Source organism: Callionymus lyra, chromosome 8 (genome assembly GCF_982586985.1).
Source record: "Callionymus lyra chromosome 8, fCalLyr1.hap1.1, whole genome shotgun sequence".
NCBI lineage: Eukaryota > Metazoa > Chordata > Actinopteri > Syngnathiformes > Callionymidae > Callionymus > Callionymus lyra.
The window spans coordinates 17083899-17107274 of record NC_141825.1 but is presented as its reverse complement, the minus strand read 5'-3'; the positions used below and the strand labels follow the sequence as shown (position 1 = coordinate 17107274).

The window sequence follows — 23376 nt, the reverse complement described above, 5'->3', positions numbered from 1 at the left end:
AGATACTTCCATAAAAATAATCGCTGAAAAGTTAATTAAATCCTGTTCGTTTATAATTAACAATTACCAATAATTAGCTAATTCATCATAACAGATCTTAAATACTTTAGTTGATTAATTATTTAATTTAATGTATTATTACCACAAGAAAATAATGTGTTGTTATTTTTAATTATAATATTAATATTTCCAGTAATATGTTATGGTTCAGGCTTTTCCTTGATTTTCTGGAACTCCTGTTGTGTTATCAGTTTTATCTTGATCTTTAAAATATATACTTTATTGAATATTGTTTTGATTGTTTAAGCGCTTTGTGACCCTGGTCTGGAAAAGCGCTATACAAATAACAATTACTTACTTACTTACTTACTTACTTAGGCGCTAGAAGATAAGACACTTTAAATAAAATTGAATTGAATTGAATTAGATTAAACATTTACTGATTCTGATAATTTACATTTATTAAAACAGGTACAAATGAAAATATATATTTTTTGGCTTCAAGCAGGATTTTAAATACATAAAAGATGTAATTAAGTAAGTAATTTATATTTAAAGAGCGCTTTTCTAGACCAGGGTCACAAAGCATTTATATTCTAGAATATATTTACCTTGTCTTTACCTTAAAAATCAAAATGGTTTGACCAAAGGAAAACAAACTACCTCATCTGATGATCAGTTCGGTGCCGGACGATAGCATATACTGGTCTATACTGGTCCGTCCAACCAATGTCAAGAATGCTAAACACTCGGCAAAATATAGTCTTAACAGTTTGGTGGATCCCAGTCTGGCAGCTTCATATCAACAGCAACATGAAGCCCAGCAGACATCTGTGACGACGGCTCGTCTTCAGTGTCAGGAAAGAAGAGAAGGCGACTGAGGGACTCTTTTAATAATCTGCCGTGAGCTTTATGTCCAGATCAGTCACTCTTAAATGGCTCGAACAGTATTTAAACCAATGGCGTGTTTATTTAATCTCAGATTAAGTGGAAAGGCCGTCAACAGATTATACATTCAGAGCAATATATTGGTGGGGGAAAAAAAATGCACAGTCAGCAAATTAAAGGGTTTTTAAGTCAAGAACAAAACCTTTTCGTCCAATTAATCCAGTGAAAACTACAGACACCGTCCCGGTTGTCTTGGCAGCACCACTCTAGATTCCCACTTGTCATGGCCCTCCTTCCTCTCCCCTCTATCTCTTTTATTGCAGAGCTGGACATCATCCAAATCCATGCATTACCCAAACGGTAATTTTAGGAGAGTGGCCATTCATTTATAGATACTGTGATGGAGCGCCATCACCTGCAGAAAGAAGAAATATGAGTGTTGTAGATATAATATCTCAACTCTTCATTTTGAGAGACTTTATTTAACAGTAAGACATTTTTGCTGCTTTTGTAGGATCGTGTTTGCTTCTAATGTCCTCCAGGACAATATTCTTATGTATACAAATATAAATAAAAATACTGGTCATAAATAAATACCCGTCATCTTGCTTATCATTTTCCTTATTAAAATATGTCTTTTTAATTTATTAAATGGTTCTTTGTTTGTTCAAATAAATACATAGAATACAAAGTTCATTTTAGGTTTAAGCTTTTTATGTTTTTAAGAATCTTTTTTTTTTTACATCTTAAATTGACAATAAATGATTTTGTCATCATTAGCTCTAACTTCTAGTTGTGGCAAAAGATGGATGGATGGATGGATGGATGGATGGATGGATGGATGGATGGATGGATGGATGGATGGATGGATGGATGGATGGATGGATGGATGGATGGATGGATGGATGGATGGATGGATGGATGGATGGATGGATGGATGGATGGATGGATGGATGGATGGATGGATGGATGGATGGATGGATGGATGGATGGATGGATGGATGGATGGATGGATGGATGGATGGATGGATGGATGGATGGATGGATGGATGGATGGATGGATGGATGGATGGATGGATGGATGGATGGATGGATGGATGGATGGATGGATGGATGGATGGATGGATGGATGGATGGATGGATGGATGGATGGATGGATGGATGGATGGATGGATGGATGGATGGATGGATGGATGGATGGATGGATGGATGGATGGATGGTCATTCCTAGAAACATCTCCATAAAATAATCTGTAAATCTCTTCACCTTTTTATTAATCTGGTAACAAACATGTCCTAATAATGACTTTAAAAGAACACGTTACATGGTACCTTGTTAAACACATGTTTATTATGAACATATTATTGACAAACATGACGTTATATCATGTTGTAAACCATGATAATATCCGACATAAAAACACAACTATATACATGTATTTAAAAGTTGATGAACCACAGTGTTGAAGGAGTAAAAATTAACTCACAGTTCATCCCTTTTTAATCTTCACACTCTCTCTGCTGAACAGAGATGAAAGTAAAACACAATCACGTGCCTGAACTGAGAAAGATATTCCAACAAGCTCCTTGAGTGGCACAATGTTTCAGTCAAACTCCAACAAGCGAATGAGGCTCGTGCTCATCCTTCTCTTAATCCCGCCTCCTTTAATCTTCCCGGGCAGGAGACGCTCGGCTCGGCTGTCGTCTCTGATCCGTCACTCCTTTGAGGTGAGAGTTAAGGTGGAGGAGACGCGGAAGATCTGAGGCAGCATGGTGCTCAACTGATAGAACATGTCTTCGGAGATGCTCTGTTGACGGAAAAAAAGGAGACGGAAAAATAACGTTTAGTTGACAGGAAGTGGATGAACGATGAGGTTCCTCTGAGATATGTTTTCTAGTTACACAACATAAACGCTATAAATATAGACATTTAAAAAAAAAACAGTGTAAGGTAAGGTAAAACTTTATTGATCCCTCAGGAGGTCTCTTTCGGGAGATCGTTTTTTTTCCAATAGCCACAGAAAATACAACAATTTTTCATAAAAAATAAATAAAAATAAAATAAGAAAAAGAACAAACAGAAATAAAGAGAAGATGATACAATCTAAGTCTAAAGATAAAGAACATAGATCAAAGAAAAATAACAAAGACAAAGGATACAAAGATAACATAGAACAGAATATCCAGATACTTTACTCCTGCCCCCGAACTCAGAATTGTACAATTTAATAACTCGAGGAATGAATGAGTCCCTGAGTCTATTAGTGTTGCATCATGGGAGGAGCATTCGTGCACTCATTCGTGTGACAAATTATTCCCAGAATCATTAAGGCTTTGATACCGACGACTGTAAAACAAACATATATGATCTTCTTACAACATGTTAGACTTTGATATGTTTGTTTTGTTAAAACAGACAAAGTTTTGGATTTTTATAAAATCCATTGGTCCATGTCAAAGAAAAACATGGAGGAATAAAAATCAAGAAAAATCTTGAAACTAAAGTCTAAATAAATCTAATATTAATGTTAAACATTTAAAGATTTTATATATAATTATTATACTAAATGTATGAATTTTTTATCTATATATTTATAAAAATGATACACAAATGCTAAATGCTCTTTAAACCTTTACTGCTCTTGGGACTTTCTTCACAAACTGACATTTTTAAATCGGATCTTACTCAGTTATCACTTGAATTAAGAATCATTTTCATGCATATTGCAGCAAACAAAGTGTGGATCCAGTCCGTAAGTCTCCTTAAATAAATGTTTTGAAACCTTTAATGAACTAAATGATCAAATCCCTCGTACAAGTCTAGTCAGGGACGCACAATGGCAGAAGTATTTGACTTCTCTATCGACACAAGAGCAGGATTTAAACGCCGTAACACACGCTTTGTTCGAAAGTGAACCTGATTGTAAGCCATGTTCGCCACAGCAAAGTCAATAGTCGACGATCAAACAGCTCCGTCCGCAAACAAAGCTGTGCACCTCAAAGAAAAGGTGCGTCTTCGCAGCGAGACGCCATGACAGATGGCGCTTCAACAATGGCTGACAAACATATGGAAAAAAAAAAAAATCACACTCCGTTCTCACCTTTGGCACCAAGAACTGAACCGTGCGAGATATTCCTCCATCCCATGATGCCATCTCCATCATGAATCCTGCCAGAGGACACGATCAAAGAATGCGGAAATCAATACACACACGAGTAAATCATTAATAAATATGATATTTTGACAAATCAACACCAAAAAAACCCACACAAAAGCTTCAGTTGAAACACAAGCACCAAAGACATCTTACCTTTAACGCATTTGAACACAAGCTCAGCTCTCTTTAGACACCATGGTATGGTCATCTCCTATAGAGGGGGACAATTAAATACATGTTTAAATACATGTTTAAATACATGTTTCAATACATGTTTAAATACATGTTTAAATACATGTTTAAATACATGTTTCAATACATGTTTAAATACATGTTTAAATACATGTTTGAACGCGGACATTATGTGAAGAGACAAAAGCATGTTAACAGGAGGAGGTTTCATGAAACGGTGTCCCTGTTTTTAAAGGCCACTAGAGGGCACTCTGTATTTGATCATCTTTGACTCTTAACTACTAATTCAGTGAAACAATACATCATTGAAAACTTACAGCGCCACCTACTGAGCTCTGAAAACGGAGCACACTGTAATCATGAAACCATTATTATTATTATTATTAGTCGTTTCATGAAACTCCATAAAACCATCACTAGAAATAACAACACACTTAGTATCTTAAGGCCTCCAGTGTCATAAAGCCTTAACATGTAAGATAATAAATATGGTTTCTGGCTTCATCTAGTGTCAGAACAGTGCAACTGCAGTGATGTAAAACGGTTTTAATATTGCAAATGTTCTGTTTGTAAAATTGTAAAGCTAGATAAATGCTCTGTTCTTTTTACTGGTAACATCAATAAAGCAGCAAAGTTAAACGTCTTGAGATCTACTTTATGAGGCATTACTGCTTAAAAAGAAATAATGACAAAAAAACAATTAATTGCTGATAATATACGACTGTAAACATATTTGGCTTAAATGTTGGATCTAAAGTGTATTGTTGAGGGAAAAACAGTAGTACATTTTGATAAAGGTTTTAACTTGGTTTTATACAGCAAAACACATCTTCAAATACTTCCAAAAAGATTCATTTTTGTCAAAGAAAAACTTGTTTTTGTATCAGGGGACCTTGAATCTAAATATGGTGGTAGGTTTGCAGAAGAACTTCGTGTGAAGTCAGCGAAACAGACAATGTTTTTCTGTCGTTATTTACAAAGAAGACGGTCTAGTGTGTCATTTCTAGGCCACACACAAATGTGCCGTTTTCTGAAATATAATAATGAAATGTTTTGTATTTCCGCACCAGAGATAAAGGATATAATTAAGAAGCTAAGTAGAAGTTTGCTAGATTTTTTTTCTCAGTTCATTCCACCATTTAAATATAATGGATATAGTCAAGCCGAGCCATTGTTCCTCTGGCGCTGAAAAACATCCAAACTAAGAGCGAGACACTAACCCGTGTTACATCATGATTGCAGCCTGTGCTCCTTATAAAAACAAGCCGAGGCCCCGACAACAAGAAGAAGCCAGTCCAAACAGACAAACATCTTCACTTCGCAGGAAACAAGATAAAAAAAAACAAGTTCTGAAGTAAATCCAAAGGCTCTCAATTATAGATCATCTGTTTCCTGAGGCTTCAAAAAAAAGTTGTGTGACTTTGCGTCTGTAAACAGACCCTTGATTAGAGTAAGAAGAGAGATGGCAGCCGGTGTGTTGTGGCTTCGTTTCCACTTCAGCCCGGAAGCTTGATTAGCGTTTACTTTCCATCACACAGGACTTTGGCTTTATTATGATTTCATTTTTCCGCCGTTGAAACTCATAATCGGGCCCTTGTTCCGGTGAGAAGATCAGCCTCACTTCCATGACTCTCAGCGTCGCGACTCCAGTGTCTTAAGTTTTGAATGTCATTCAAAATACACCTTAATGAGATGAGGTGTGAGACCTGATCCCTAATATTTACATAGCTTTTACTGGACTGCCTCGCCAGCTCAGGAGGAGAGAGGAGTTAAAACAGGTCGCTCACTATTCCTCTTCAGGAAGTGAACCTGGGTCACAGAACTGTTGGAACTGCAGTTTAAGGTAAGGTAAGGTAAGGTAAAACTTTATTGATCCCTCAGGAGGTCTCCTTCGGGAAATGAAAATAAGACAATTAAGAGTTTATTGATTAACTAACCTTGACATTGGTTCATGCAAACCTTTTTGCAGTTTGAGAAAAAGAAGTAAGAGTTTAAGAAAATATTGATACATTTAATAATGCATTTTTTTTCTCCACACAATACCATATTGGTATTCAACAGAACTGCAAACTTTTTTTGTATATATATATATATATATATATTTTTGGGCTTTCAAATCATATTTTTTCATCACAGTAATTGTATGGTTTATGCTTTAATAAAGTGTGCAATAAATAAATTATTTATTTATTTGATCTACAATTAACACTTCAAATAATATTTTTGTTTTATCGCAGTTTTTTATAGTTCAAGAAAGTGCCTAAAGATAAAACTATTCTCTCTTTTCTTAACAACAACACATTTCTGCTTAAATTAACAATTAACATGCAAATCATTCCTCGGGCTATTAAATTGTAAAATTCTGAGTTTGGGGGCAGGAGTGGAGCGAAAGTATCATGATGTTCTGTTCCATGTTAATCTTTGTATCCTTTATCTTTGATGTTTTTCTTTGATCTATGTTCTTTATCTTTATCTTTAGACTTAGATTGTATCATCTTGTTCTTTCTCTTTATTTCTCTTCGTTCTTGTTCTTATTTTATTTTGATTTATTTTTGTGAAAAATTGCTGTATTTGCTGTGGTTATTGGAAAAAAAACAATTTCCCGAAGGAGACCTCCTGAGGGATCAATAAAGTTCTACCTTACCTTACCTTAAATATTAGCAGCGTTTGTTCATTTTTCTAATGCAATTACACTTAATGTTCATAAGGTCCTTCACAGCTAAAGGTACAATGAAATTCCGCAAAATCCCAACGGCAACTGAGGATGAGAGGATACAGTCGACTCCAGCAGCTTTTTTAATTTATGAAAATATTTAGAGACAAACTCCCTAAGTTGTTTTTTTGTTTTATTTTAACATTTAAATCCTCCTGGATATGCATATGCTTTATAAAAGCAATATAAAATGTAATCGTTAAAGTCAGAATCGTTTTTAAGGCTCGTCATTAAAAGGCCAGAAAATACATTTTAATCCCTTGTGTCATCTATGGGTCAAGGTGACCCAGTGGCCCCATGTTTGTAGCATCATTTGTGGAAGCATGGGAGGTCGTTCACCTTGACCCAGAGACAACACAAGGCTTAAAAAATGTAATTCAAGATATTCTAGGAGCACCATCTACAAACAAGTTCTTATATCTCACTGAATATTACTCAGTACGTCATTGTGTGATTAGATGTTTTGACTACAAATGACAAAATATAACTGGTAATTTTGAATTTTTGCACTGTGTATGCCAGTTTTTACAATAAATTTTATACATTTAAGGTTTTATTTAATAAACTGACGTCACATTGCTTCATATGTGATCCATGAACTGAAGTCCAAAGCAGTTGGTGCAGAAAAGAGGATCTAAAGTTTCCCAGCTTTAAAAAAAAAACCTCATCTCACACGGCCAGATGTTGGTATCACAGTCTTTCATTGAAAGCTGAGAGTTCGCATGAATGCCCCATTGTTTGAGTGAGTTATCTTCCAAGATAGTTATTCCCACGAGGAATGTGTGATTTCCTCTTTATCAAATATTTTTAATGAATTCAACAGCCTGGAGAAGTTGAACAACCTCCAACTAATTCAAGAGCAGCTGAGGTGTCCGTGGCCAGACGGCTGAGCAGTTTCTTCATACAGTCCTTTCATAAATATTAAAACAAGTGTTAAAAATGACAAATAATGCAACTAAATAACATAATATTTCCCCTTTGGACGTCAGAATGTGTTCAAAAAAAATGGAACCAAAGATGTTGACTTATCAAAATCTCACCTCTGACATGTCATGAACCAGTAGAAGAGGAACCGTGACGTTGGTGATGTCATGCGTGCAGCAGACTTTTAAAATGTTTCTTAATCCCATGATGGCCGGGTCCCTCGCCGTGATGTTCCCCGAGCGCAGGTTGTCGTCGACGCACAGGTGGAAGACGACGTGGGCCTCCGACAGGTTGGAGTGTCGAGAGACGTAGAACTCTCCTGGAGGAGAGAGGACGACAGGTTGAAAAGCCAGCGGAGGATTTAAAACTTCGTGGATTAAACTGGAAAAGGAAAAAAGGATACCTGGTAAAATGTTGGAGGGATTCCTTTCTAGGTTTTTGCTTTTGTCGTCGGCGCCGTTCTTTGAGATATCTGGGAATGCATTTGATAGAAACATCAATAATTAAATGAATATATCCATTTATAATTATGTTTCCATCAACCTGGTCACCTTATTAATTTCTTTCAGGATCAACTTTAAAATTCTGGTTCTTACTTTCAGATCTATTCATGGTCAGGCTCCTCCTTACATCACTGATCTGATCCAGCCTTACACCCCAGCTCGGGCTCTGAGGTCTGTGGATCAGAATCTACTGATGGTTCCACGCACACGGTTCAGGACCAGAGGAGAGAAATCTTTTCAGGCTGTTGCTCCTAAGCTTTGGAACGATCTTCCTCTCCCTCTGTGTTTGATGGAGTCTACTGACTCCTTTAAGAAACATCTTAAGACATTCTTATTTGTTCAGGCTTTTCCTTGATTTTCTGGAACTCCTGTGTTGTTCTCAGTATTATCTTGAACTTTAAAGTATATACTTTTTTGAGTATTGTTTTGATTGTTTAAGCGCTTTGTGACCCTGGTCTGGAAAAGCGCTATATAAATAAATATTACTTACTTACTTACTTACTTACTTATTATATGTGCAATGGATATTGGAAAGAACAAACCTTTTCAAAGAACAATGTTCTAATGGACAAGTTTCGTGTTTACCAGAGGAAGGCCGAGAACCGGGAGCCACACAAAGCTCTTCCAACATTGTGCAGCTGCTTTTGTGGCTTTGGAAAAATGAAAATAATGTCTGTTTCTATTTTCTATTTCTCAAGGACTTGCCTCTTCTTTTCACACGGGAGACATTGCAAAAACAGCCTTTAGAAGAGCAGAAACTGGTGTTGTTTTTTAAACCAGAGAAAATAAAAAAAAGTGTTATTAAATTGAAAATTTACAATAGATTTAAAAACAAAGTCATGTAATAAAAGAGGGATGTGATAATTAAAGAAAATCAATAAGGTTTAATTAATTAAGTAAATAAAACCTTAAATAAAAACTCAAAACGCATTTGAATATGATGAAAACAATTGAAGGTTATTGTGACGAATACATTTGTAGAATACATTTGCCATTAATGGCAAATATTTCATTTAAAAATGTGGCCAAAAGAAACTATTGAAAACCCTAATATTCAACAAGGTTATACTTCTGATACATACACAGATAAATATATTGTTACTTTAGGTAAGTATCCTTTTCATGTTAACCGTCAGATTGTTGTTTTCAGCTCTGGGCATGTTCAGTTTTGTGGGATCTTGGTTGGAATTTGTCTCTTTTTATAGTCAAGGCTGCAGACCAAGGTCACAAATAGGACAATCCACAAGAGCAGGAGCAGTTGATGGAAACAATGTCACACTGGTGGTGACAGTGGTGGATTATCGTGTATTCTTATGAGGGGAAAAACATGTCTTAATTGCTTTTAAAGCTCCACCTTGTACCCAAATGGATTTTTATTTTATTTTAAAGCTATGCATGTATTAAAGGTCTGACCGTGGTGTTCCTTCTGCTTGCTGTTCCTCTGGGCTCGAGCGTACAGCACCACCTGCTGCACCTCCTCCAGCTGCTCCTCCAGACTATGGAAGTGGAAATCTGTGCACTCCTTAGCCACAGTTGCGAAATCTGTTTTGGAACAAACAAGACTATATTTAACACAAGTCGTGCTCGAACACCAAATGATATTGTCGCATTTTTAAAAAGCATTAATTTGCTCTAACACGGGATGATGTTAGAAATACAGCTGGTTAGTATCCATGTCATTTTGCACATACAATCTTGTTATTGGTTTATAACGTCAGCCCACTAAATATACACGCTGTGACAGTATTTTATTTTAAGCATTTTAATCACAATATTGTACAACTTTTGTTCATAAAGTAAAAAATGTTTTTAAATAACAAAATATTTCCTCCTCATAATTTCTTAACAAAATGAATATAGTTCGTACTGTTGTTATCAATTTGATGTAAAGTTGCATCCAAAAATTGTGATGATATTTTGTCATGATATTAATGATAAAAGAGATATTGTCCTGTTAGAGTTTTGATACTTATTGTGTAACTTATAATTATACAATTATTATCGATTATATCCAGTAATATTGGAGATATAATAGGATTATTAATATATAAGTAAGAAGTTTTGCTTCTCCCCAATTCTTTTCAGGCACTGCTTTATTATGTGTATTTGTTGTTTTTGTTTTGTTTTTAAATTTGATTTGATGTTTTGAACTAAAAACAATTATTATATTTCAGATTTCTTTTAATCAGATTCTGATTGTCCTCAATTGTTTAGAACAGTTTAACTCCAAAGATCTATTGTAATAGTTTTTTGGGATTTTTAAGTGAGACAATAAGTTAAATATTAGTTGGATTAGACTACCTTACCCTTGTGTTATGTAGGGGTTAAGGTGACCCGGAGGCCTTAAATGTGTTTGTGATATCCCTTGCCTTGTCTCTCCAGGTCACATTGACCCTGAGATAACACAAGGGTTAAATAAAACGCTAAATAAAAACATGACCTCTCTTGATGCCACTGTAGGAGTTGATCCTGTTGTCCACGAGTAGAACCAGACCGCAGAGGGACGAGGAGTAGACCGACAGAGCGGTCTGAAGCCGCCTCAGCTTGGCTCCGCTGCTGCCGTACTGCCGGTGCTTACAGAAGTCCAGCACATCTGCCCGAACCAGTCGCAGGTTGTGCATCGTCTTCAGCTGGGCTCCTGACAGAGGAGCGCGATAACACAGACATTAGAGGGATAATGGTTATAAACTAAATACAAGAACTGGTTGCATTTGTTTCTTGGCTTGAGCATTAAAACTGACCCAAGTGGATCGTGAAGCTTTCCTCGAGCTGAGGCTGCTCCTCAAAGATCCTGGCGCCGGCGTCCGTGGGCTCTGACAGCTGACTGGGCTGCACTTTAATCTCCTCGCTGAGAAAACCATGAAAATGAGCAACTGATATTTTAATGAAAACATCCTCATGTGCCCAGTTCTGTCGAGTTTGGGAAGGAATCAGACATTTTGAAACAAACTAATATCTGTCATTTAACAGATTGTCAATAAAACAGAACATGTGATCTAAAAATCCATTTTAATTCAACCTAACTAAGCTTGATCATTTTGTAAATCTGATATTCTTTCTTCTGTGTGCTTGAGATCTCATTTTGATTGACTTCTAATCCAAGCACGTCAATCAAAAATGACACTTCAAAACAAACTACTGATCACACTAAATTCTTGTCATCCCACTAATTCTGTATATATATAAATATATCATGTACTTCAAAGTAGTGCGAGCTCTTCAGCACAGATTAGAGGATTAGTCAGTTGGTGGGTTAAGATCCACCTAAAAACTCATACATAAATTACATTTTTATGACTTAAAACTCTTAAGGCAGATCAAAAAAACATTGACTTGCTTTATTTGGCTGCTGTTGTTGGATTTCTGCAGGTCCTGGTGGAGTTTGATGACCCACTCCTGATACTCCTGCTTCTGGATTGTCGTGACCTGCTTCAGTTCACTCGCCCACTTGTTCTCCAGGACCTGCGGGGAAAAAAATTCCCCATTCATGGCTGAAGATTCCACTGCTTTCGAAAGAAGCAATCGTTGCGAAAACAGTGGGAAAACAATCGATCTCTGCTTCAGACTCAACAGCACTAAAATATTTATTCACCTGTTGGGCATCGAAGTGTTGGGAGGCAACAGAATTGACATCCTGGTCGCTCAGAGTGTTCCCCAGCTCGTTCATCACTTTGTCCATTTCAGATGCTTGTCTAACGGAGAGAAGAAGGTCATTTGTGGGGAGAATAAGAAAGAGAGTTCGATGATGCAAACATGAGCAGCAGATATAAGAGTCCGCTAGGACACTGAAAGAAAACCAAAAATATACTGGACCATAATATGTGGTTACATTATAATCTTGTGTAAAACTGGTGAAGATTGATATGATTTACAACTTTACGAAAAGTGAAATTTTGGATTTCAGATTGATCATCTGATGAGCTCAAAACACTTCTAATATAGACTGATCAAGATAAATATTCTTGGATATCAAAATGATAATGAGTGTGAAATGTCAAGGATCTGGCGATACGAGTATCACAACACAGGGATAACAATACGATATATATTGTGATACTGATGGATCAACAATATAGTATAGTTGTAGTATTGTCCACATACTTGACTCTGCTGTTTTTACAGACCACATGACTCTTGATGAAGTCGTAACTGCTTTCATTTGTTTTGAAACCCAAATATGTCTAAGCATCAGCTTTAAAAGCTGCTGGAGTCGACTGTATCCTCTCGTCCTCAGTCATTGCGCAGAGGATGTATTGAATGCTGCCATCTGGCAGCTGGAAGTCTAATTGCAAACAAAAACAACTTTTTGCAAGTTTTTTGGAAATAAAATGAATAAATAATTTTATTTGTACACGCTTTATCAAAATATAGGAGGCAACAGCATTGACATTTAATATAACATATAAAGTAACTGTGACAACAAAACTAAAAATAGCAAAACATGTATATATTTATTTAAAAAATGCAGTGCTGTTGAATAACGATATTGTATTGGAAAAATAATACTGCAATATTTAATTATAAAGACTAAAGTCTATGAACTGCTTATTAGACTGACCTCTTTGCCTTAAGACCCCTTAATCCTCAATGTAAACGATAAAACCTCCTTGGCCTTCTTTTACCGTCAACCCCAAAATGATCATTAAAACTTGACAGATTATCTGAAACACAGCTAAAGGCATGTTTACATGATTACAAATCCTCAGCCTGTAGAAAACATGTATAGTTCTCAAAATAATTAATTTAATCTTACTGACCAATAAAACACTAAACAGTTCACAACTTGGTCAATTTACATTCACTGGGAAAATCATGATTTAATCTCAGAATCAACACAGCAGGAATTTCATATTAAACATTTTACATTTGGAGCACAAGATAGTTTCTCTCTCCGTGTGTGTGTCATTACATGCTTTATATAACATTATGAAAAGTGCATTTATTTATCAACACCTGCATGTTTGACTACAGGTGGGGCGGGAAGAGAGCAATTACATTTATTTAATATAATTAAGAATGGACTTGAGAAATTAAAGAACATCTGTAATATGTATGCTAGATCCAAATCAATTTTAACACAATGCTGCCCTCTATTGGAGAAATGAATCATTTTATGAGACCCATTGGATGTTGGGCTCAAATAAAAGTGGATTAATGAAGGTTGTTGATAAAGTGAAAGATACTTGTTTTATAAGAACAGATAGATAGATAGATGAGAGAGAATTTATCCAATGACTTCAAATAAGAGTAAAAGATACAGACATTTAAAGGAAAATAATTTGATGGGAAAAAAACACTTAAATAATTATGATGGATCAAGATTATCACAATCAAACTCGAACTTCTAGTGAAAGACAGTTCTTCTTCTGGACCAAATCCCAGTTCAACAACTCTTTCTATCCGTCTGCTGTCCAGATATTGACTATTGTTTAATTAAATTGAATGTACTTTATTGCATTTTTGTTTATGAATCTCTTTCTATTTCATTCTCATTCTTTCATTTTTATATTCTGTGTTTTATGATCTAATTGGTGATCATTCAGTCTAACTGTGACCATTATGAGATGATTAAATGATTGATGTCACATTTTCATTCATTCATTCATTTACAATAATTAAATGTACAAAAAGAAATATCTCATCTAAACTTGGAAATTAAACCTCCAGAATGTAAAGGTGTAAAGGTACAGATTAAGGCTTATGGACACAAAATAAATACATGTGTAAGGTTTCAAAAATGTTAGGAAGGGTCAGGCTTCACAAGACTATGTGACATAAAAGTTAACATTGTATTGTATTAGTATTACTGAAATTAAAAAGGACAAAAGCATATATTCTATGCTTTAATAAGAATTAATGGTATATTTTCCAATACTTGGAAACGATTATTTGAAAAAAAAAATGCGATTATTTTCCGAAATATTGCGATTATTTATGCGATTATATTTTCAATGTCTTCTTTTTATGCAGTATATTAAATTACATGATATTCATACATGAATGTACAACAAAGACGAACCTCTCCTGCAGCTTCTTGATCTCCATGTCTCTCTCACTGATGAGCTCAGAGATGCTCACAAAATAGTTGTGCTCCAGGTTCAGAAGGGTGTCCGATGCAGGCGAGTGGATCAACTCATGGTAAACATCGGCAAAGTCCTCATCCCAGGTGGGTTCTTCCGGCCTGGCGTGTTCCAGCGTAGTCTGTTCGTGGATCGAAACAAGACGTCAACATTTTACACAATGAAAAAAAAAAGGCCATAGCAGAAAGTTTTAGATGTTGAGTCATTCATTCATTTAAATATGTTTCTGTTATGTAACAATCACTGAAGTTTCTGAGCAAGTTAGGATGATTCCTAACAACCGATGAAAGATGGTCTTTTTTTCTTACCTCTGTATAACACCGGGCCCATGTGTTGGTGAGCTTGTTCACATCTACATCCCCGAGAGTGAGTCTCTGAAGAGCCACTTCTGCCTCTTTGTCAAAATCTTTGATGGTCTCCTCTTCAACGAAGGTGGACAGTGACGCCTTGAGCTCTGAGAGAAGCAGGTTTCGTGAAGAAAAGTTGAAATTTTCGTTTTTGTCAGGTAAAAAGCAGGAGGCTGTTAACAATGAGTCAGGTTCCGCTCGAGGTTTCTGCCTTATAAAGGAAGTTTTTCCTCGCCATAGCTCACTGCACAGTGTTTCACTTCGTTCAATGTTGAATTGCTGGGATCTGTTTTTCCTTAATCAACTATAGTCTTACTTCAACTGTAAAGTGTCTTGAGATAACTTTGTTATGATAAGACACTTTAAATAAAATGGAATTGAATTGAATTAAAAAAAACCTGGTGGTTGTTGGACAATTTATACTTAAATTCTAAAAAGACGACATTATTAAGTTATATACAAACAGAACGACTCAGAATTTTGACACTTTTTCTACATTTGAATTTCAAAATACATTTAAATTTAAATCAAGCATGCATGATTTATTATTAAGGCACAGTTTACTTTCGCATAAGTCAGCATTGTTAAGATGGAAACAAATCCTGATCAGGTATTAAGTGAACTTACTAAATAACAGATCAAATGAAAAGTCTTTTACCGTGTTCAATATAGCAGGGGATTCTGTGTAAGAGGATCAGTCGCCCATGAAGATCATTGATGTTTTCCTGCACAGGGAACAACAGTGGAACTTTGAGGATACAGTTGTGTTTACCAGCCCTGAACTCAAACATAAACTCCTTCTCGTTGGAGTTACTCAGTTTCCCCTTGTTCTTCTTCATGGTTCCCTGAAATACAATAGGAAAGAAGATGAATAGCAATAGACAATGTTAACGGTTACTATATCATTTGCGACGTATCACACATGTTCAGCTAATATAGGGAATTTATGAATTAGTTAAAGACACAGTTTCAGGAAACATATTTCTACAGAGGGAATAACATCTTTGTTATTTGCTGCAATATATCTCTGTCGTTGAGATTCAGCGTTAATATATAACTGATGTTGTGGAACACAAGTTAATAAACAATTGTATCATGAAAATCGCTTAACATCAATAGTGGCCCCGGTCAATTTAAAATAACGACTAAAAAGCATAAGAAAAGTACCTGTGACTGAATGAAGACGATGCTTCCTGTTGTTGAACTGGGTCAGCTGACCAAACTGTAGCTTGTCGCAGCAGCAGCACTTTCGCGACAAAAAATATTTGAGAAATAAATAGTTTTTACGACGCAACATTGTTGTTTAAAAAATATCACTAAATAATACGTGTATGTTAATTTGAATGTGTTGTATATTATGTCAAAAGGTATGAATCGCACATCCTATCGCAAAACTGATTTTACTTAGACGCGCATTTGCCTATTACGACCTCTGCTGGTTAGAAATGTGTTTGCATGTTTTAAAATATATAGATATATATAAATTCATTCATTCATTCATTTTCTACTGCTTTATCCCTTGTGGGGGTCGCGGGGAGACTGGAGCCTATCCGAGTTTCATAGGCAGAGAGGCAGGGGACACCCTGGACAGGACGCCAGTCTGTCGCAGGACACACAAAGACAGACAACCATTCACACACATTCATACTTAGGAGCAATTTCCCCAAGTTCCCAATCAACCTCTGTATGTTTTTGGACTGTGGGGGGACACTGGAGTGCCCGGAGTAAACCCACGCAACACGGGGATACAAACTCCACACAGAAATATTTTAAAAATATATTTATATATAATATAAGGTAAGGTAAAACTTTATTGATTTTTTTTTTTGAAATTGTTTTTTTCCAATAGCCAATACATACAGCAATTTTTTATAAAAAATAAATCAAAATAAAATAAGAACAAGAGAAATAAAGAGAAAGAACACAATTACACAAATTAAGTCTAAAGATAAAGATAAAGAACATAGATCAAAGAAAAACAACAAAGACAAAGGCAACATCTTCTAAAATAACAATTTCAATGACTTCTTATCGTGGTTTTTAGTAATGTTGTAAATTGAAGAACATTATTTTTCCAAGCATTTCAGTATAATGTTAAAAATTTAATTAATTTCCCAGCATTACTAATCCTTCAGTATAGCTAAATATGAGAGTGTTTTTTCAACTGATAATTGTATTTATGTCAATAAAATCAATCAACGTCAGTGGTTCTTACCACTGATATTTTGTTCTTGTTCTTATTTGTATTTATTTTTTATGAAAAATTGCTGTATTGTTGTGTCTAATTGGAAAAAAAAAACAATTTCCCGAAGGAGACCTCCTGAGGGATCAATAAAGTTCGACCTAACCTGATATTGATTGACTTGGGTCTGGTAACCTTTGACCTTCAGTTCTTGCCAGTTCTGGGCAAAGTGGCTGTTTCGAAAACATTGTCACAAGTCAGATTACATATAAGAAGATAATTTAATGATGTATTAATGTGTGGATAACGTTTAGTTCATCGCATATTTCATATAAATGCACCAAAATATCTTATGTCAGACAAAATCGCAATGTATAAAAACATAAATATATATTCATAAATACAAATTACATATAATTGTTATGTATTTTGCAATGTATAATTAAACACAAAACAGGTTTGATAGTTAATGAAAAATAATAACGTTTGGAAGAATGCAGTTTAATTATAATTGTTGTTAAAATATACAGACTATACAGAAGCACAGCGCACGCGGACAGGCTTGACATGTACGCGTGTGTTCACTTCAAGTTTGAGTCTGTAAGAGTCCGTCTCAAAGTGGCCGTACTACAGCTGTTATTATCCAATTATACACCCATCAGTATTGACGAAAACGAGATAGAAAATAAAAATGTATTTATCTAAATTAAGAGTTCATTAAAAGATACGACACTGTGGACATGATTGAACCTTAAGTTACGTAAATAAACAATCGAGATTCGATTCTGCGTTTAAGCAGAGGCGGCCATTTGCCGACGCTCCCTGTGACAGTTGAACCGTCCCGTCATTCCTCGCGTGGCCAACGGCTCTCTCTCCGCCGAAGCAGCTCCACTGAACCTCCGGCTCGACTCGCGCCGCTGGATCGTCTCAGCGCCCGAATCCATCCGCGAGAAGAACCCATCTCCCCGATCTCCTCCAAACCCCCTTTTCCCCCATTCGACATTCTCACCACCACCACGGCGGCGGTTTGCTGAGCTCGCAGGAAGGGGGGAAGAGTACGGTGGTCCCGGTGCGATGATGGAGCTGGAGTCGGTCACCAACAGAGCGGAACTGGGCGCTGCTGTGGGCGACTCGCTGCAGCCGCAGACGCCGAGCCGACACGAGAAGAGCCTGGGACTCCTCACCACCAAGTTTGTAACTTTGCTCCAGGAGGCGAAGGACGGCGTGTTGGACCTGAAGGCGGTGAGCGTGCAACAGTCTTTGTTGTTAGCTAGCACATGTCAGTGCGAGCTGCTTTCATCTACTTTTTTTCTGCTAGCTTCCCTGCTAGCATAGCATAGCTCCGCCAATGGCTGCTCATAAGTTACTCAACCAAAACAAGTCTCCCTTCTATTTTAACATCCACGATTCTTAAAGAATGTGTTAGGATCTGAGGTTTAGGGCTAGTGATCCGGGGGAACTTTGCGAACACCCCCCCCAACACCCCCCACCTCCTGCAGATGCGAAGTTTTAAAAAGTGGGTCAGCTTTTGTCGCTGCTTTCCGAGCCAACACACAGCATCTTCACACATGAACAGTTCCCCCCACACACCAAAAAACATCCACGAGGACTCTCACTTGGAAACGACCAACATTTTTAGTCGTGATCCCCCGCCATGTAGATCCAGCGGTGCGTCTGCATCTGTGAAGCTAGCTAGCTGCTGTTTACATGTCACACGAGCAGAGCTACATGGTTGTTAGTGAGTTAGTAAACAAGTTATAGTCATTTGTAAAGAGTCTTTCTAGACCAGGGTCACAAAGCCTTGTTTATGTTTAATAAAAGCGTTCCCAGATATTTGTTATTACGATTTATTATCAACTGAAAGAATCGAATCTTGAGATTGTATTGATTTACTTGTATTTGTCTCTCAAAATGAACGTGTTATTATATTCTCCAGGTTTGTAAATAAACGGACAGCAACTTTAATATGTATCGTTGTACAGTGAACTGTTGTCGTCGTCGTTGTTGTTGTTGTTGCTTCACATACAACTGTGTTCAAATAAGAATTCACCTCCATTATCTTCAAAATGAAACCAAAAGAGTAGATTTCATCAGGTAAAGAAAGTGAAAGGGTCACTTTAAATAAACTAAAATCCAAGGAGAATTAAACTTTAATTTAAAAAAAATAAATAAATGGAGAGTCAACTGTTTTGAAATAGGGGTTTAAATTTGTAATTTCTAAAACCAAAATTAAAATCTCGGAACAGGCTGCTAAAAGAGACGGCTGATGCATTCTTTTTAGAACCTTTTAAAGCCTTCAAAAGTGTATATAATAACAATAACGACAATAATGAATTACCTGCGTAAACTGCATGTCATTTTATTTAAAACTCAAAACTATCATTTTTTAGAACTTAAATTGCTTTCTAAATGGTGGTCATAAAGTTAAGAATAATCACTTGCTTCAAATTCATGTCCTATGCAGTGCATCACATTGTTTACTCCGCTTCCGTTTCAGTTTTTTTTTTACAAACCATAATTCAACGGTTGCTAAATGTTTAACCCCAGGTTTATCTGTGGCCACCATATGGTTTTAAAACATGTCTGTTGTTCAGTTGGGAAGTTCCGGGTTGGTTGTTTGGCACATCATTTGTTGAAACGGAATGTGTTCAATCGTGTGAATGTTTAGAAAAAGGGTATCAAAATAATTTATGCTTTCCTTTGTCCTGTCACTCAGGCTGCAGACACTTTGGCTGTGCGGCAGAAGCGGCGGATCTATGACATCACTAATGTGTTGGAGGGAATCGGACTAATAGAGAAGAAGTCCAAAAACAGTATCCAGTGGAAGTAAGTTTGTCTTGTCACTAAAAGCTTCACAAAATATAGAGATATTTAATCTTAATTGCCTGGAGTTTTTAATATATATTGATGTTCTGTAAAAGTTCTAACTCTGTCTTTTAACACTTTTGTTTTAGGGGTGTTGGTCCAGGGTGCAACACCCGAGAGATTGGCGATAAGCTAACTGATCTGAAGGCTGAACTTCAAGACTTGGCTATCAGGGAACACGAGCTGGACCAGCAGAGAGTGTGGGTCCAGCAAAGCATCAAGAATGTCACAGACGACTCCAACAACAGCCCATATCCTTTTATTTAAACTAGTTGTTTTCAGAAAAATAAATTATATTAAAAAAAAAAAACAATATTTAACAGCATATTGTATTTTCTAGAATGGAGTTAATCATCTATATTTTCATCTAATGTGGTCATGCAGTTGGCTTTAATTTATCTTTTAGAATTCCTGAGTGAAAATTGTCTTATTTACAGGGGCAGAAGAACGTTTACGTAACATCGTATTCGGTTACCTCACCATCTGCCATCTCATTTAGGATCTTTCATGCCAACCACACGCCCTTCCTGACTGCTCCTTGTCAACATTGACGCTTGGTTCTGTTTTTAATTAAATGCCATGAATACATTTCCCCTAACTTCTTCGTACGATGGCTTATATAAAGCACGATGACCTGTGCGGCGCTTTCAAAGGTGATTGTCATTTGATCTGTTTTGCCTTTGCATCATGTGTTTTTAAACTTGTGTAAATCCTTCTGCAGGTGACACTCTCTTGGCAATCCGAGCTCCCATTGGCACACAACTAGAAGTTCCCATCCCGGAATCCGTAAGTCGAGGGTTCGCTACTTTTTTCAAGCTTTTACCGGCCTCATGTAATCGGGCTTCTGTGTTCAGATCCTTAACGGACAAAGGAAATACCAGATCCGTCTGAAGAGCTCATCGGGGCCTATCGAGGTATTGTTGGTCAACAAGGACCCGGCGAGTGCCTCCCCTGTGGTTCTGCCCGTCCCTCCGCCAGATGACATCCTTCAGAGCCTGCCTACACCGTCGCCTCAGCTGGGACCGACGCCGGTAAGCATTGATCACAATTCATGTTTAATAAATATCTATAAAGTATTTTAACAACCCTTTCCCCCTCATCTCTCAGACCCCTAAAGCAGCTCCAGCTGCGATAACTAAACCAGTTACCGGCTTGGCTAAAGCAGCTATTGTGGCACCATTGGTTACAGGTACGATCAAACTCTTTGACTCGTATATGAATTCTTTATCTCACGATAAACATCTTCACACAGCAGAAGTCGCAGCTTTAACCACAACAGTTACTCAGCAGCTTCAGTCTTCTGCCTCACTGGATGGATCCTTGTCATCTTCTGCGTCAGCAGTATTTGAACCAATCAAGTCTGATCCTTCTGAACGTAAGCCCTCCTTGTCATTATTTATACATTTTTTCTCTCTGTTAAGTAAAGTGTTGTTTCGGCTCACAATTAATGGCATGTTTTTCACCACTGGTTGAGTGTTGCATTTCAAAATATCTCGATGTTTCAGTTAAAAAAACAAAAAGAAAAATCTTTAAATGATTCTACGACACTTTCTCTCCAGTATTGGACTTTCCCAAGGAGTTGTCTGACATGTTTGATCCAACAAAAGGTGAGCCATTCTTAACATATTTCAAGAAATAAACATGTTCTTTATTGTTAACGACTCGGCTTTGTCCTCCAGAAATCATGGGCGGTGATTTGTTGGATGATCTGATGTCATCTGAAGGTACGTTTTATTAAGCTCGATTTATGTGTGAACGGATTTCTTTTAGCAATTAAACAATCTTCTCCCCTCCAGTGTTCTCGCCTCTCCTCCGTCTCTCACCTCCACCGAGTGACCAAGACTACATCTACAACCTGGACGAGACCGAAGGCCTGTGTGATCTGTTCGACGTCCCTATTCTCAACCTCTGACCCCAAAGATCCGCATCAGACTCGAAAACAATGAGTACAATTCTCTCAGGTTGTTTTTTTTTCCTGGAGAGAATGCAGGAATCTGAGATCAGTTAGAGAAATTGCTTCATCTGATCTTGACACTCAAGGGGACGCGACGACCAGAACCCAACACTGTATCTACTGCTTTTTCCCCGCCGTCAATATACATGACAGATGCCTATATTTTTGGATTATGGTGTAAGATATCTATCATCCCTCCTGTTTGACTTACTGAAATTGTGCCAACATTTCTACAATTGTGTCCTATTGTTGCGTGTGATCGTGTTTTCTAATGGACACTTCAGGAAAAGATAAGAATCCCTTGTATCAGGTCAAGAGTTCTCACGGCTCCTCCTCTGACTTCAGTCCAAACTCAGCTGGTTGAATATGCACTGTCCTTGTGTACATAGAGAATATATATTTGTATTATCAGCACAGCAGACATCAGCCCGGCTCCGTTAATTACGTACTGTTTTTAAAGGTTTTTTATTCACCGTTAAGATTTTAAATGATAGAGTTTGAACAGGTACTAGGGTAAAAAAAAAAAAAGAGTTGTAATATTATTAAACATGTTGTGGGTTTTATCTGGTGGTTCACTTGGTTCGATTGACATTTTTACAAAACAAGCTGTAACATCTAGAGCATTGGACCAAAACTATTTTGCTGCCTTTTGCTGAGTCAATGACACCTTAAAACAATACAAGGTAAGCACATTTTAGCACTTTTACATTTAGATGCAGGATTCCCAAAAAAAAAATGCTGGTGCTTTTCTTTTTATTTCTATTTTTTTTTGCCCATCTGCTTTTGTACATTACAAGCTTCTTTTTTTTGTAACCTTGTCCATGTTTGTATAGGAACACAATTGTACCCACTTCAGATGTAAAATAATGTGATGTATTTTGAAGATGCACAAAATATAAATCAAACACCTGACCTATACATAATTCACCTTTTCTGTACTTGTTTTAAAATATGTATTGCACTCTCGACACTGAACAACTTAAGTCATATTTATAAGACATTGTTTTTAAATAATACATTAAAAAGGACATTTGTTATTACACAACAACTCAAAAGAACGGAGGGTAATGACTAGTATCCTGTCTTCAGATCTTAAACTGTTGATAGCTAAGTTCCTTTTTTTTTTTTTTCAGGATTAGTACATGTTATCCCCTGAAACTCGTTAGACCATCTGGGATTCTAGTAATGACTCAGAATAAGCATGTCGCTGCTGTATGCTGTTGTGTTAAACACAGTTGTTATAATATGCATATTAAAGCAGGGCATTTTCTAAAACTATAGTCTTTCCATTGCGTTAATACTGCACTATTTTACGTCAAAAGATACAAGCATAAACACTACAAATTACAAACATATATATATATATATATTAAAACAGAATAGTGCATTTTGTAAATTGGTGACATCACACGAGGAAGTGTAATAAAACAATAAATAAAAATGCCAAACAGTCAAGTTTCAATTTCGTTTTAATGGTAAATATTGCAACAGCTGTTGAAAAGTTTGCTCATCGACTCCCGAGCAGGGCAGGGGGTTTGCATCCATAGTATGAAGTCATGAAACTTGACCC

The 23376-nt window shown here is 36.6% G+C and overlaps 2 protein-coding genes across 4 annotated transcripts; one reads left to right on the top strand and one right to left on the bottom strand.

Moving 5' to 3' along the window:
* Positions 1-2219: 2219 nt before the first annotated feature.
* Positions 2220-16004, bottom strand: ferry3 (FERRY endosomal RAB5 effector complex subunit 3). 2 transcript variants are annotated; one of them, XM_087796839.1, is made up of 14 exons: positions 15973-16004; positions 15464-15650; positions 14767-14912; positions 14398-14579; positions 11971-12070; positions 11712-11840; positions 11120-11222; positions 10819-11016; positions 9792-9920; positions 8279-8347; positions 7992-8194; positions 4200-4257; positions 3990-4057; positions 2220-2696 (listed from the first exon to the last, which is right to left on the bottom strand). In XM_087796839.1, the coding sequence occupies exons 2-14, from the start codon at positions 15642-15644 to the stop codon at positions 2604-2606; spliced, it is 1659 nt and encodes a 552-aa protein (XP_087652965.1). In that variant the 5' UTR covers positions 15645-15650; positions 15973-16004; the 3' UTR covers positions 2220-2603. The 2 variants fall into 2 exon arrangements, with proteins under 2 accessions (XP_087652965.1, XP_087652966.1); XM_087796840.1 differs by having other exon boundaries at positions 11120-11219.
* A 1846-nt stretch (positions 16005-17850) lies between these two features.
* On the top strand, positions 17851-22729 carry e2f4 (E2F transcription factor 4). Of its 2 annotated transcripts, none has more exons than XM_087797923.1 (11): positions 17851-18229; positions 19704-19813; positions 19942-20103; positions 20462-20505; positions 20574-20638; positions 20707-20883; positions 20960-21041; positions 21108-21227; positions 21412-21459; positions 21532-21576; positions 21649-22729. In XM_087797923.1, exons 1-11 carry the CDS (start codon positions 18062-18064, stop codon positions 21762-21764), a joined length of 1137 nt encoding a protein of 378 aa, XP_087654049.1. In that variant the 5' UTR covers positions 17851-18061; the 3' UTR covers positions 21765-22729. The 2 variants fall into 2 exon arrangements, with proteins under 2 accessions (XP_087654049.1, XP_087654050.1); XM_087797924.1 differs by having other exon boundaries at positions 17853-18229; positions 21105-21227.
* The last annotated feature ends 647 nt before the right edge of the window (positions 22730-23376 follow it).

Bases quoted from the DNA above. Each gene is read 5' to 3' on its own strand.
- ferry3 (XM_087796839.1), bottom strand. From the start codon at position 15,644: ATGAAGAAGAACAAGGGGAAACTGAGTAACTCCAACGAGAAGGAGTTT. The intron at 14,913-15,463 runs GTAAAAGACTTT...TGCTTCTCTCAG, and splicing joins CCCCTGCTATATTGAACACG to AGCTCAAGGCGTCACTGTCC. The intron at 8,195-8,278 runs GTATCCTTTTTT...TCTCTCCTCCAG, and splicing joins TCCCTCCAACATTTTACCAG to GAGAGTTCTACGTCTCTCGA.
- e2f4 (XM_087797924.1), top strand. From the start codon at position 18,062: ATGATGGAGCTGGAGTCGGTCACCAACAGAGCGGAACTGGGCGCTGCT. The intron at 21,460-21,531 runs GTGAGCCATTCT...TTTGTCCTCCAG, and splicing joins CATGTTTGATCCAACAAAAG to AAATCATGGGCGGTGATTTG. The intron at 21,577-21,648 runs GTACGTTTTATT...TCTCCCCTCCAG, and splicing joins TGATCTGATGTCATCTGAAG to TGTTCTCGCCTCTCCTCCGT.